The following is a 13781-nucleotide window of genomic DNA, read 5'->3' as shown; positions in this document are numbered from 1 at the left end:
TTAGAGTTTGGTCTCTTTTAATTTCATTCCTGTTCACAAATTTTAATTTTGTTCCTGTTCACAAATTTAACACACACACAGGACAAAATCTTCAGTTCTCTAAATATCACAGGCTGTGTGCTCTGAGAGACTGCTAGAGCAATCACCTCCTGCAAAGACAAGATCCACACAACCTCAGACAGACAGCCTGAGAAACTGGGAAGTCATCTGGATGATTAGGACAGATTTTATCAGACTATTTCAGAAAACTATACTGGGGATTATCATTCTTGTGCTCAGGAGATTAAATCAGCAGTTCAGTGACCAGGGTGCTTTGTTATATTACTCTACTGGTCTGAAAGGCAAAAAGCTTTTTTTTGGATCACAGCTTTTCGCAGGTTCACATCAAGCCCTGTTAAGTTTCCTGGGCAGAAAGGTTTGCAGCAGGAGCTGCGGATGAGAATTGCAGAAATTAGGTAAAACAAAAATGGAAACTGTAAAGAATATTTTAGGCCTGGATTATGAAAGAGGAGGCATGAAATACTTCTGAAAGGAAAAAAAACATTTTTTCAGACCAGAACCTGGTTTTGCACTGGTGTTCTTCTTCAAAGTACACCCCAGGACTGGCTAGAGCAGTAAGTTAGTGGCTTGCAGCAAACAAAGCAACCCTTACCCACACAGCAATAGCTCACAAGCAGCCCTAAGACATTCCAGGCCATTTTACTGAGAAAGCAAATGGTGTTGGTGACACCTGCCAAGACATATCAATTCATTTAGAAAAGGGCACTGAATCTTTAACTCCTGCTGAGAGGGCAGAGGGTTGGGTTGAAGATAACACGGCAGCACTGCTCACGTTCTCAAAGGGAGCATGCTCTCAGGACTCAGGGATACAGACACGGCCTGGGATCCCAGCTCAGGGAACTGATTCCTCATTCCCATGAGTAAAAACCCCCGGCCAACTTTGCCAGGTGACATCAGTTTGTCCAGTCCTGCAAAATCCGATTAAAATTGATCAGGAAGAACCAATATTAGCACATTATTCTGGAAGGGTTTTTCTTCTGGGCCGCTGTCACTTTCTCTGTGAAGATTTTTATTGAGATGATTTACCAGCCATACAGCATAGAAACTACAGTGGACTTACATGTATGGGTGATCTTAGTGCACCAGAAGTATAAGACTGGTCCAAGAAGAAGGATCAAGGCCAGTAAGAGTAACAAGCAAAAACAAGGTCCCCTCCCATTCTTCACACATCCCAAAGGCTTTACAAACATTAATTAAATGGTAAGTGCAAGGGCAAAAGGAGATTAATTTAAACAAACCAAACAAGGTGAATGCTACACACAAAATTACAAGATTTGTGAAGCCAATCAGAGAAAAAGGTGCAGTGTACCTTGTTAATGGAAGGTATTTATTTAATGCATTCCTTTTCCACTTGTATAAATGCTCAGTGACTTATAAGTACCTCAAGCTACTGACTTCTGAAAAGCTACAAGCAGAAAAGCATTGCATAATAATGCTCCCACTGCTCATAGTAGTCTACAGCCACCTAAGAAAAGACAACGTGGGAGCTGGAGCTTAGGAAAATCCAGACAAAGAGAAGACATCTATCCATAGCAAGGACTCTCACTTAATCTGCTGAGATTACCTTTCAGCCTTTCTCTGTTTTACACTACTCCAAAGAGCTGCCCCTGTTTTGCTGTCCTATAGCAACTGCCCTTCCCCTTTGTCAAGATAAACTCAGGAAAAGGCCAAATAACAAAAGGAATCAAACAAATATTTATTTGGGGGAAAGTATACAAGTACTTTGCTAAGTGAAATCTCCTGGCATCCAAAGGGCTCCAGGAGAACCTTACCATACTTTTTAAAGGATGTTTCTACCATTTGGAGAAATCAGGACACTGCACGCACAGAATCCTTACCAAAAATCCCAGTTCTGAGCACTGCATAAGTTAATTATTTATACCAAGCTTCCCCTCATTGCCTTCCCTCCCTGATTCTCATCAACATATAATTTCATAAAGGAACATCATCTTAAACTACTCCAACTGAAGTGTTTCTTAAGTTTTTCTTAGAGGTTATTAGGTCCAACTCTCAATCTTTCTACAAAGAGAAATATTACAGTACATAAATTGTTTCAAAACAAGTGAGACAAGACTCACTTTTGGTGAAACAATTCCAAATTACATCAATAAGATGTAAAATTACTCTTAACAAGTCAGAGTTAGAAGTTTAACCAGTTACAACAAATTACCCAGGCCTCATTACTGAATTACTTACTGGAGATTGGAGTCACATTGGAAATACAGGTATGGAATGGAATGTCTATCACCAGCTCCAAAATCCAGCAATTACATAGAGTCATACAAGAGTCACTTCAAAGGATCTATTCCCTGTAATTTGCCTGATTGCCAAAGTATTTCAGCCACTCCAAAACAAAAACATACAAGCAACCCAAAACACTGAAACACACAACTACAATGAACTACCAGAGTTAAAGCCAGGGAGACCAAGAGCACTGCCCAGCATCCTGATCCTGTGCAAGGAATTTGTTCAATAAAATTTGATGAAAAAGAAAAAAATAAAAAAAGCAAGCACTGCAGCAGAACAAAACCTGCCACCCCAACACACACACACACAACCCCAGACAAACTGATAATGAGGGCACAGTGGGAAGAACATCGGTTTAATCCCAGTACAGCTACTTTGTGCATTCAAATCTGCACTGAAAATAGCTGAATGCTGCTAGCAGTGTGTAGCATGTGCTCAACACAAGTCACAAGTGCAAATCATGCGTGAGGCACTACAAAGAAAAAGAGAAGCAGTGATACTCATACAGTGAGCATATAGATCTTCCCAGTCCACTCATATCTTGAGCAGTGTGCACAGTTCTGCTTCACACCCTTCAGAGAGCATGAAACAGATGTGGAAAAAAGTTCAAAGACAATCAAACAAGATGAACGAAGTCCTGATCTTACACTGATCCCTGGATATCCAGTTTTGGTCAGTCACAAGCAGGACACTGAAGCAGATGGATCCTTAGAGAGACAGCACTGCTGCACTCACTGTCTCCTTCCAGTGCTTTAGTAGAAGATGTAAGGAAAACCCCAAAAGCTGAAACACTGAAATTATTTTTTCATATACACCCTTTCCAGTGAAAATTTCAGTAAGAATGGCTAAAGAAACTGAGTTTCTCAAGATCTATTTGAAATTAGGAAAACCCATAGTTCATCTCTTGCAAAACTAAGGGCAAAGGCTTTTTAGCATTTCTATAGCTTTACTGCTTCACAACACTTTTCCCTCCTATTGTAAGCTACTCCATCATAGAGATGGAATAACTGATATAGATTGACTAAGTAATTGTTTCAAACTCCCAAAAGAGAAACAGCTATTAGAAAATGAGCAGGTCTTTTGCTTCCAATTCTGCACTCTGTCCAGCAGCTTAGAGTACTCTTTCAGAGATTACAAAATAAAAGGATAATGTATTCACACAATCCACTGCATTCAAAGGAAATACTGAGTTCAATTCTGGTCAACACATCTCAGACAGAGCCACAAGGGGGAAAGGCTCCAAAGACAAGTAAAATGAGAAACCTGGAAAAAAAATGATTCACACAAGCAGAAGCTGTAAAAGTGAGGACTGCCCAGCTTAATGAGAAGGTAAGAGAGAACAGAAGTCTACAGATAATGAGTAATGAAAAGAAGTCCTTTTTTTATTCTCTTTAATATAAAGGATTTCAAATGAAAAAAGTATTTGTAACTGGTAACAGAGAATTTATAGAACATATAAGTTAACCTGTGACACACAGTACTACATGATACTGGAGGCAAAGAACTAAACAAGGCTTATGGAAAAATGCCTGAGAGACATAGAAGAATGATGGCAATAATCCAAGTTCCATTACAGTGAATAAAAATACTGAATGAAAATAAAACTTTTGCAGCAGGGTATGTGTCATTCTCTGATTGACAACACTTAAGAAGGCTCTTCTCAAAGCTGTTCTCCAAAAGTTTTATGTTGTTTTGTTTTGGTGAGGTTTTTTTGCATCTTCCTTCAAAGCCTTTGAAAGCTGACCACTGCCAGAAGACAGGACAGGCTCCCTGTTCCCTTCAGTGCAGCAGCTACCACACTGTAAGCAGCACATAACTCAATTATTCTTAGCTTCCTACCAAGAAAGCACAGAGCTCTCAACATCAACAGTTGAAAGCATCCTTCAAAAACAAATCTCTACGTCTCCTACTGCTAAATCCTGTTATCATGGAGAATCAGGGACAAAGCCAACCTGAGGTTACGGATAGGCACAACAGGGGAGGACAGGGGGGAATTCCTGATAGCCTGGTCCTTAGAAGGAAAATTTTTAGTTACCTCTGCACCAAGCCATGACATCCATTTAGTCCCAGCCCAACACCTCCATACCACCAGAACACACACTCCAAGTCTCTGAAAACAGCACAGAAAGCAAACTTCAGAGTGCCTCCTCACCCCATGCTTTTATTGATTGCTTTTTTCTAATATAGACACACACATACGTAGATTATAAAAATACATCTAAGCCTGAGTTGGAAGGTTTTAGCACAGTGGAAGGAAAAATAAATAAATAAATGTCAAGGTCTGCGTGTATTCAACAAATAAAAGCAGAATTATATAAAAGCAACAGCTAATAAAAAAGATTGTTCTGTGTCGTGTTTTCCATCTTTCCAACCATTATAGGAATAAAATTATCCACAGAGAAGATTGAAAACCTTTTTCCAAAACTAATACAATTAAGCTTTATTACACTGTTTTCAAGTACATTTCTCTCCTCTCCCTTCTAGCCCCTACCACCTCCCACTCCAGACTAACAGTTGGAGGCATTCTTCTATTTTATTACCAGCAAAATGCTAGTGTTTAAGGGTCAGAAACTATCTAGTGTTTCAAGAGAGGAAAGAAAACCTGTCCTTTTTATCTGCTTGCTTTTGTACACAGAAGAACCAGAAGCCAGGTTTTATGCAGCTCTGTGGTTTGAATAGGACTACATGCAAGCCACCTTACTCCCCTGAGAAGATCCTGCAATAAAATACTTATCGTGGTGTTTAAAAATTTACCCTGCAGCAAGGGAGTTGGATCTGAAAAGGGAAACACAATATAATAAAAAGATTTAGAAAAGAGGACAATGCAGCCTGGACACAAACTTCTCCCCACTACCCTGTCCATAAAAGACAAACGCACACAGAAATTTTCTCAGTGGTTTCCACTTCATGAAACCAGATCTGGAGAGAAGAATATAATAGAAGCACACAGCATGAGGCCAAGAAATTGCAAAAATTCCCTTTACGTATGAACATATGGACAACTGTGATAATTAGAACGATAGCTGCTAGATTGTTTGTAATTTCACTGAACAATCCCCATTATCTAGAAATAGAATTTAAAAATCTGAATGCAACACTGAGTGGTAGTTTTAATGGCTTATTTTTTAATGAACTGTATGGATTAAAGTGTTGCAAAATGGTATCATGTGAAATTGCTCATGGGCATGTTTTACCATCAACAGCTTTAAAAAATGCTGTATGGACAATCCTGCAGTAGCAGGGAATGAGAAGTGGGATAGATGTGCAAATAGCTTCTGTAATCTGCCGTCTTCCCATGTTCCATATTCACCATCATTATCCATGTTGGTAGTAAAGCTGATTGATTTCTCTATCTCCTTACAACCCACCTTTTTCATTGTTTGCATTTCTTTTTAGTCACGTAACACAAATACAAGTCAGATATATGCAACTCCCTGTCAGGACATCTAATTGCTTCAGATTCAAGAAGATTATTCTCCACATTTATTAAAAAATAAAGACTACTTATAACATTATTTCATTTTACCAGGAAGTGAAAACACATTAGTTCATAAGGAACAGCACGGCTGCTCCTGGTTTTATGGCATCAATTTTTAAAAACTCATCATGGTAAACAATTAAACAGGGAAGCAAATCCTACGTTTAGGGGAGAGATTCAATTCCCTAAATGGATTTTCAAAGGTCATTTCAGGCTTAAAAGATGCTTGACAATGTCTCTTTAAATCAAGTTCATTTCAAAGGCTTATCCAGCAAGAAGCAGACAGTGCACTGCAGCACCAGACTTTGAACTGCTGGGCTCCCCAGAGAAAAATCTGTAACACAATTTAACTCATTTATAGTAAGATTTGTGTTTTGCTTTGGTTTTGCCTCTTTTTAGGAAAACATTTTTAAGAAAAGGAATAAAGAAACAGGGCACTTTTTTCAATGTAGCTTTCACCTAAACCCCACGGTGAACAAGAAAAACTTTGAACTACTAGCAATCATTTTTTTAAAAAATCAACCAGTTAAAACCCTACTTAGTACCTTTCAAACACAAGTTGCTCTAAGGATTTGGTTTGGGCTACTTTTTCACCATCTGGCTATGTAAGGGGTGAGGGAACGAAGATACTGGGAACTGACAGTCACAGGTTTCAGCATGATGCTTCCTGTTTCCCTTTGGATCCACACAGGACCACACCTGATCCCAACAGTACAAAGAGGACACAACCAGGACAACTCAGCCTTACCTTCCTCTCTATGTGGGTCAGCTGCTCCTTATAGAAGTCCTCTTGCCGCTTCAACTCTGCCTCCCTGACCTGCAGCTCCACAACCTGAGAACAACAACAAAAGAGCATCACCAGACAGAAGTAAGAAGTATAGGAAAGCACATGGGATGCAGATTGGAATACAAAAAAAAAAATTTTTCCAGACTGGTGTATGGGATCCCTCTCAGTGGAAGTACGATTTAAAAACTAAAGTATCAAGTATAAGCATGATTTAGAAAACTTCAGGATACCAGCTTCTTTTGGATTATCCCCACAATTTTGAAACACTCTTAATAGTATCATACTTAAACTCATAACCTTGATTATATTTCTCATTAACTGCAAACCTATAATCTTAAAAAGGTGACATCTTCCTTGTGCCTTTCTCAGAACTCAACCTATTCCAAGGCTTTGCTTTTCACAAATCATGTTGTTTATTACTCCACTTCAATGCTCTTCACCTTACCTTAAAAATAAACCTCAAACCATCTACTTTATAAACAGCTGCCCCTTGGAATGTCAGGAAAGTTTTATAGAAAAGATCCCTACTATCATAAGGAAGATCCATGATACAAGTCAGTATTGCAACATTTTTATAGCAACAGACACTCTCACTAGCCATGCATTTACTTTTACTGACACACACAGGATTATGCCAATAATTAAATACTCTCTCCACACACCCCACCAGGACCCCCAGAGCTCCTGCAGAGTTCCCCAGAGTGCTGCAGGGTTAGACGGGAGGTGGGTGTCAAAGAATTTCTCTTCCATCTTCCAAAGTACAAGTGTGACACTTTCCAAGCAGCAGACTTGTTATACAAGCATGTGCTTAAGCATAACCCCCTCATCAGCTACACAATGACCAATTGTGTCCTTACAGCAACAGCTTTTGACTTTTAGCTCTTTACAACCAGCAGCACTTACTTGCATTCCCACCCTTAAAATGAACTGGCATTTAGAAAACATGGCATTGATGGAACTAACTAAACTTTTAAAGCTTAAAAATAACAAACAGCAACAGCAAGAAGAATAGCACTTGTTTTTTTCCCTCATCCCACCCCAGAATTTCCACTTAAGCTATCACCAGGCAAGAAGAATATTCAAAACTACAGTTCCTAGTCTACTTAACATGAGCACAAACCCTGCTAATCCAAAGCACCCCAGCAGCACTGCTCTTAACTTATGATGATGGTACAATCAGAGAAAATGCTGGTCCAATATGATTAAGCAGCTGCCACAAAAATCCTCATGGGCTCAGACCTGTCATTTTGTGGCCACCAGCCATTGTTAATGAGAAAAATAACATCTGAAAGCCAGTTGCTGTGTATTTCCTTCTCTCTGCTCCCCTGCTGATGGAAATCTAAGTGGTATCATAGGGCTTAGATGACAACTTAAGCTAGGTAGTGCAGGATAGTTGATAAGTAAGCAAGAAGTAGAGGAGTACATTAAATAAAGGTTTATGAGGTAGCAGAGTTTATTTATTTGGCATTAAAGGAAAAATAAGTACTTTGGTTCCCACATTTGTTATCCCAGCCAACAAGGCCAGGGTAAGGCACAAGCACTGCAGATTCAGATCTAGATCCCCTTATTCTCAAAGACACCTCGATTAAAGGCAAAATCTATGGCTTTGGTTTAACCAGAGCTGCAATACACCTTCCAGCCCTCAAACTGGCTGAAATAGGACAGAGAGGGATGAGAACGAGCTGCCCCATACATGCAGCCTGACCAGGAAAGTGTCAAAGCAACAACTGGAGCACTGATGGGCATTCTGTAAGTGTGAAAATTTTTGCCATTTCTGTGCTAAGAGAACCAAAGCTATCCTTCTAATCAAGTATCCATCTTCCGTACAGTAAAGCAGTAAGAAATTTTAGCTGACATTAAACAGACAAAAGAAGGCAGGGTGGTCTGATAGATGACCAAAGGACTCGGATCCTCCTGCTGATTTTCTGCATAACATCCATTAAATCAGGTTACTAAACAAGTGATTTGTATTCTTTAAGAAGAAAACAAATAAGGAAAAGAAATACAAGCAACACAGTATTGACCCCTCTGCACAATTCAGATGGAAGGTGCTTTTCCTGTGAAGTGTATTTCAAGAAAAAAGAAAAAAGAAGTCAAAAGATCGACTTTTTAAAATGCAAGAAAGTTTCTGCTTAATCTAAATAATTTATGTGGCAGTGTTATTCTCCTGGGCTAGCAGACTGTTCTGGGAGCACAAAACCAATACGTGTAATAACACTGGTGGACAAGAGGCTTTATTCTGTTTCTGGAAAAATGTGGTATTTCACCTGTAGAAAGGAGCACACAACAAACATTCTAACCTCTCAAGCAACGTGCTGAGAGGCAGACCCATTAGAGATGTGCTGACCAAAACTCCCAAGCAGACCTGGCTGGAGCTGGGGTGTCCACAGGGAGTGAAGCTCCCATAGCAATGCAGCTGGCAGCAAACAGAGATTCTGTTGGTGACTTCCCCAGGATTCTGCAAAACTGATGTCAAAGAATCAAAATTGGATCTACCAGCTGCAGGCTACAACCTCAGGATACACACCATCCTTCCCACTAACTAAGGGCTCCCATACTATCTCCCATCATCTCTCATTTATCTCCCATAAGTTGTATGATGAACCAGAGAGAACTTCTACCTGCAACTCAAACATATTTTCAATGCTTTGCTTGTTTTCAAGAGCTGCTGATGTTTCAGTGCATTGAAGTATATTGAGAAACATTCTATTCGTGACAGATCTGCTTGAAAGTTGATTTCTGTTTCCCTCTGTCCCCAGCTGTTATTACTAGAAACTTTAGTACATTTTATGGTGATGTTTGAAGTATGAATGGTACAGTCAGAGCATGTGTCATTTGAAATATTCACTGTTCCAAACTGGGTTAGGCAACAAGGGACATTTTTATGAATACAGGCCTCTAGTCCTGCTGCTTATTCCCTACCTGAAGTCAGAAGCCTGTGATGTCCCAGACAGAACTGGCTGCTATGGAGATGATTAAAATTTCACAGGGGACTGAGACTGCAGGTGCCAAACAAAGCATCAGATACATTTTTCACATAAAGGCCTTTAGAACTAAAGACAGAAGGAGAAGTGAAGACATGCATGATAACACAATGGTTTGAAAAATCATATCAGAAAGTTGCATTTCACATCCACGCTGCAGAAGCTACATCTGAGCTTGAACACATCACTGGAGATGACCAAAGCCCAGAGATGACATCTCAGAAACTGTAGTGCAGAACACAAGAGTGTGATGTCCAATAAGTATGAAAAGAGAAACAAAACAAAGAGGGGAAGAAGAGTGCTGAGTTAGTTGCAGAACACACAAATACACCCAAAACTCAGAAGTAGCACAGGACAGCACATATCTGAAAAAAGAAAAAAAAAAGGGGGGGAAAAAAAGTGTTTAAAAAAGTGTTCAATAGGCAATTGTCCTCTGTACAAAAACTAAGTTTAAGATACAATCAAGAAACGGTCAGGAATGCCCTGTGATGGGTCAGAAGTCACAAGCGTTGCATTCTTAAAAAAGCAGAGAGAGTTAAAGTGTTCTACTAACACTGTATTACAGCTTCCATGTGCATGGATCAACAGCCTGGCTGGGGACTTCTTCAAATTTTCCCAAGTTTTATCTTTTTACTTTTTCTACAGCCCAAGTTTTTCAGGCTCCCTCTGAGCTGCTTTGAACAGTGACAGAGCTTGGGCAGAGTCACCTGCAGTGCCCTGCCTCCTCCTCTCTCTTTATCAAGTAACCCACTTAGAAACAAACTGTGAAAGCACATTTCTAAACCTATGCATTACATACCAGCTCAACTGAAGAATTCAAGCACTAGCCTGCCAGCTGACAGGCAGGCCAAAAGAAATATTTTACAAGCCTGATAATTGAGGTAATGAAATATCATTGGTTCACTCCCTATGAACAAACCCTTAGCCTCATTCTGAACTGACACCAAAGTGCAACACATCACACTGTGCAACTGATCTCCTAGAGCTGGGCTTCATTCTGGCTACATCCACTTTCACAGATTAGCTTTGGCTTTCCCCCCCATAAAATATTGCCATATTTTCACAGGTTTTAATCACAGTCCCGTCTCATCACCTTGTTAAAGGTGAAAAGAAAAAAGGAAATCTGCTTGAAAAAAAATTAAAAAGGGCTTCTTGGCAGGGTCAGATTAGAGCAGGGAATGTGGCACCCAGGAATAGAGTGCAGCAATAGCACAGCCTGCAGCTGATGGCTATCATCAGGCTGCTTCCCTCTACAATACTGCTGGGATTCTGGGAGAGGGCTTAGAGAAGACTACTGAAGGAGAGAAAAAACCCAACCCAACGAAACAAAACACTCTTCTCTCTGCGAAGGGCAAGTCATATACCTCAACATATAAAGAATTTTGTCAAAGGAGGTCACAACACTTGGCAAGTTTATCACAAAAATATTTATCTTCTTGACAAAACACATTCACCACTCATAGACAAACTTGTGAGATGATGCCGAGACTGTAAGAGGCAAACCAGGGAAAGAAGCTACAAGGATAAAGGAAAGGTCCTTAAGTCTCTCTCAAATGTTGTTCCTACATCATCCTATTTTTGCTAAGAGGAGTAACCAGCTTCCCTCAGATTAACCCAGTAACATGCCTGCAGCAGCACAGCAAAAACATTTTAGCTGAGTACCTCAGCTTGCCACAGATCCCAACTGCAAACTCTTACATGTCATGCTTTCTATTCCATGTCTCTTCCAGACCTGGTAGAAGTCCAGGTGGCAGGGAAGAAAACCAAATACTTACCAAAGGTTCCAAGACTATAAGAAGAAATTGAGGGCAATGCACTGAGGACCAGAACTAGCTTCAAAATTAGAGAGCTGACATATTTCTGACCAAGAATGGCAGAGCTGAAAGGGCAACAATGAGAAGCAAGAGCACATCATGCCTGAGACTGAACAGCAGAACTTTACAGAAAGGATTGTACCAGAGAGGTAGCCACAGGGGAACCTTGACTCAACCTCTACTTGAATTAGCAGAAATACCAGCACCACTGTGAGCCACCTGCAGTCGCTATTCCAGACACACAAGGCCTACAAAATTACTTGCTTTTTGCCTTTTCTCTCACTCTGTTGAGGGCAGGTGACTGGATTTTGTTTTGTTTTGGAACCTAGATACAGACTCGTGGCCTTAAGAAGCAGTACTTGTGTAACCTTCGTTTCCTCTAGTTGCTGCTGCTCTCTTAGCCAACAAACATCACCAGATCAACTTTGGTTTCAGCAGCTGTAAGCCACACAAAAGGAACCAGTGAAAATCTTTATGGAGGAAATAATATGCAATTTTCTAGCTGAACACCTTTTAAAATGTAATGACAGAAAATAAAATCCTGCATCTGTGCTCAGCAATAACAATCTGTACAGGCGCAGTAACAACATGACACTTGGAATAAGCAAGATCCAGACAAAAAAAGAGAGCTTACCCAGGCGTCCAAATCCGCAGGCTTGGAATAAAGAGAGAGCAAGAGAGAAAGGAAGGGAAAGAGAAGAAAAAGAGAAATCAGTGATTTATGGAGGCCTCATGCTGCTGCACAATATAGCTTTTAGGATGACAAGCTTGGAAAAGTTCCTTAAAAATGGCAAGCATCTTAAACAGTGCAGTGCTGTCCCCTGTTGGGAACTGTGCTATTAAAGCAAAACAAAAGCACATGGACCTCAAAAACAACAACAAACTGAAGCCCTCAGAGGCTGATGCAGAATCCCCCCTATAGAGTGGAAGCTAAGGGAAGACAGCTGCAAAGCAGATGGTTTCAGGGAGAGATGCAAGGTGCTGTGCAATGTTAAGAGATGCTGATATCCCCACCATGTACCAATGAGGGCAGCAATGCTGGACATATTAAAAAAGGAGGGGGCCAACAGCTGCACCATTTCCAAATTACCTGCAAAGAACAAGCATCCTTTCTCAAGTGCATTTCCAAATGCACAAGTTGACCTACACATCAAGTCACCTTCTGCACTGGACACTTGCAAGCATGCTTTCTAATAGAAAGCCAGCTGACTGATCATTTCCAACCAGATCCCCCTTCATGGACAACTGGACACAGCTTTAGTGCACAGAACAAACCCTTGGCCAAATCCAAGATGCCTTCACCTGCTCCTTATGCTGTCCCGGTCTATGTAACTATGAAGACAAGCAGATCAAGCAAGCTGCATCATTATCCCTTATTTACTTAATACCATTTCTTATTTACACAGTAAGCCAGAGGCACAACATGACCAACATTTCATGCCCATAACAACCTTCTGAAGCCAGGACATTTATGAGGCAGCCACAGTTCTTGTTTGTTGCCTTCCCTGCCTCTCAGGGCTACATTCAATCAGCAGCACATTTGCTGAGCAGGAACCTCAGAGAGTCTGTCCCTTTTATTATGATTATTTATTAGAGAGGAGTTGACAGGGCAGGAGGAACTTTCCTCTTGGTCATAGTTCAGTGCCAGAGGGAGCAGACGGTGGAGTGCAATAGGTTTATGGGATCTGCCATCATTTTAATGGCACAGAGTGACTACTTCAGGTAACTGAGGGATGATGTGTCATCAGCTATGTGTCATCCTCATCCTTTGCAACAGCTGAGAGGGCTGGAACCGAACATCTATGGTTCAACAAGGGGGAAGTCAGTTCCCTCCTTTCCACAGACAGGTTTGATATAGGAAGCATCAAGGTCTTGGCCAAACAAACCAACAGACAACAGGTGTTCACTGGTAATCACTGATTGATCTTGACAAAAGCCTGATTTGAATAACATTTTTCTTCCTGATGTTTTTTACAATTAGGACAGATGCACTTGGTTTGGGTTTTACATTTTAGCAATGGCAAGGTTGTCCATCCTCAGCAGATGGACAAAAGAAACAGAGGGCTCTTTATGGTGCCTGTTATAATTTCATGAGGTGGGTAATGCACACAAGTTGCTCTTTACTGGATTTGCACCTGTCATCCTGGGGTGCCTGAGCCATTAACTGACACGTTCCTAGTGGGCAAACTCTTGCAAAATAAAGACAAGATACTAACACACTGTGTTAGTTCCTGAGAAGCAAGGAGGGAGAAGGAACCAGCCCTATCACCAAGAGGTGATCCCTCTTACACCTCTGTAAGACATAATGCACAGGAGCAGAATTACAGTTTTAAGATAGCACTGTTGCTAACCACAGGGCATCTCTTCTGCAGGAAATGCCAAAGGCTTTAATTCTGTCACCTTTCAGGAGG

At 40.7% G+C, this 13781-nt stretch overlaps 1 protein-coding gene across 1 annotated transcript in view; it reads right to left on the bottom strand.

The window, feature by feature from the left end:
* CHCHD6 (coiled-coil-helix-coiled-coil-helix domain containing 6) overlaps positions 1 to 13781 on the bottom strand; it is a 108354-nt gene that overhangs the window by 63979 nt on the left and 30594 nt on the right. The window contains exons 7-8 of the mRNA XM_030458656.1: positions 10540 to 10546; positions 6534 to 6618 (exon numbers count right to left, since the gene is read on the bottom strand). Coding sequence (XP_030314516.1) covers positions 6534 to 6618; positions 10540 to 10546 — 92 coding nt within the window. The remainder of the gene's footprint in view (positions 1 to 6533; positions 6619 to 10539; positions 10547 to 13781) is intronic.

The sequence above is a fragment of the Calypte anna genome, chromosome 12 (assembly GCF_003957555.1).
Source record: "Calypte anna isolate BGI_N300 chromosome 12, bCalAnn1_v1.p, whole genome shotgun sequence".
Classification (NCBI taxonomy): Eukaryota; Metazoa; Chordata; class Aves; order Apodiformes; family Trochilidae; genus Calypte; species Calypte anna.
Note: the sequence above shows the minus strand (reverse complement) of the source record. Positions and strands in the feature narration are given on the sequence as shown.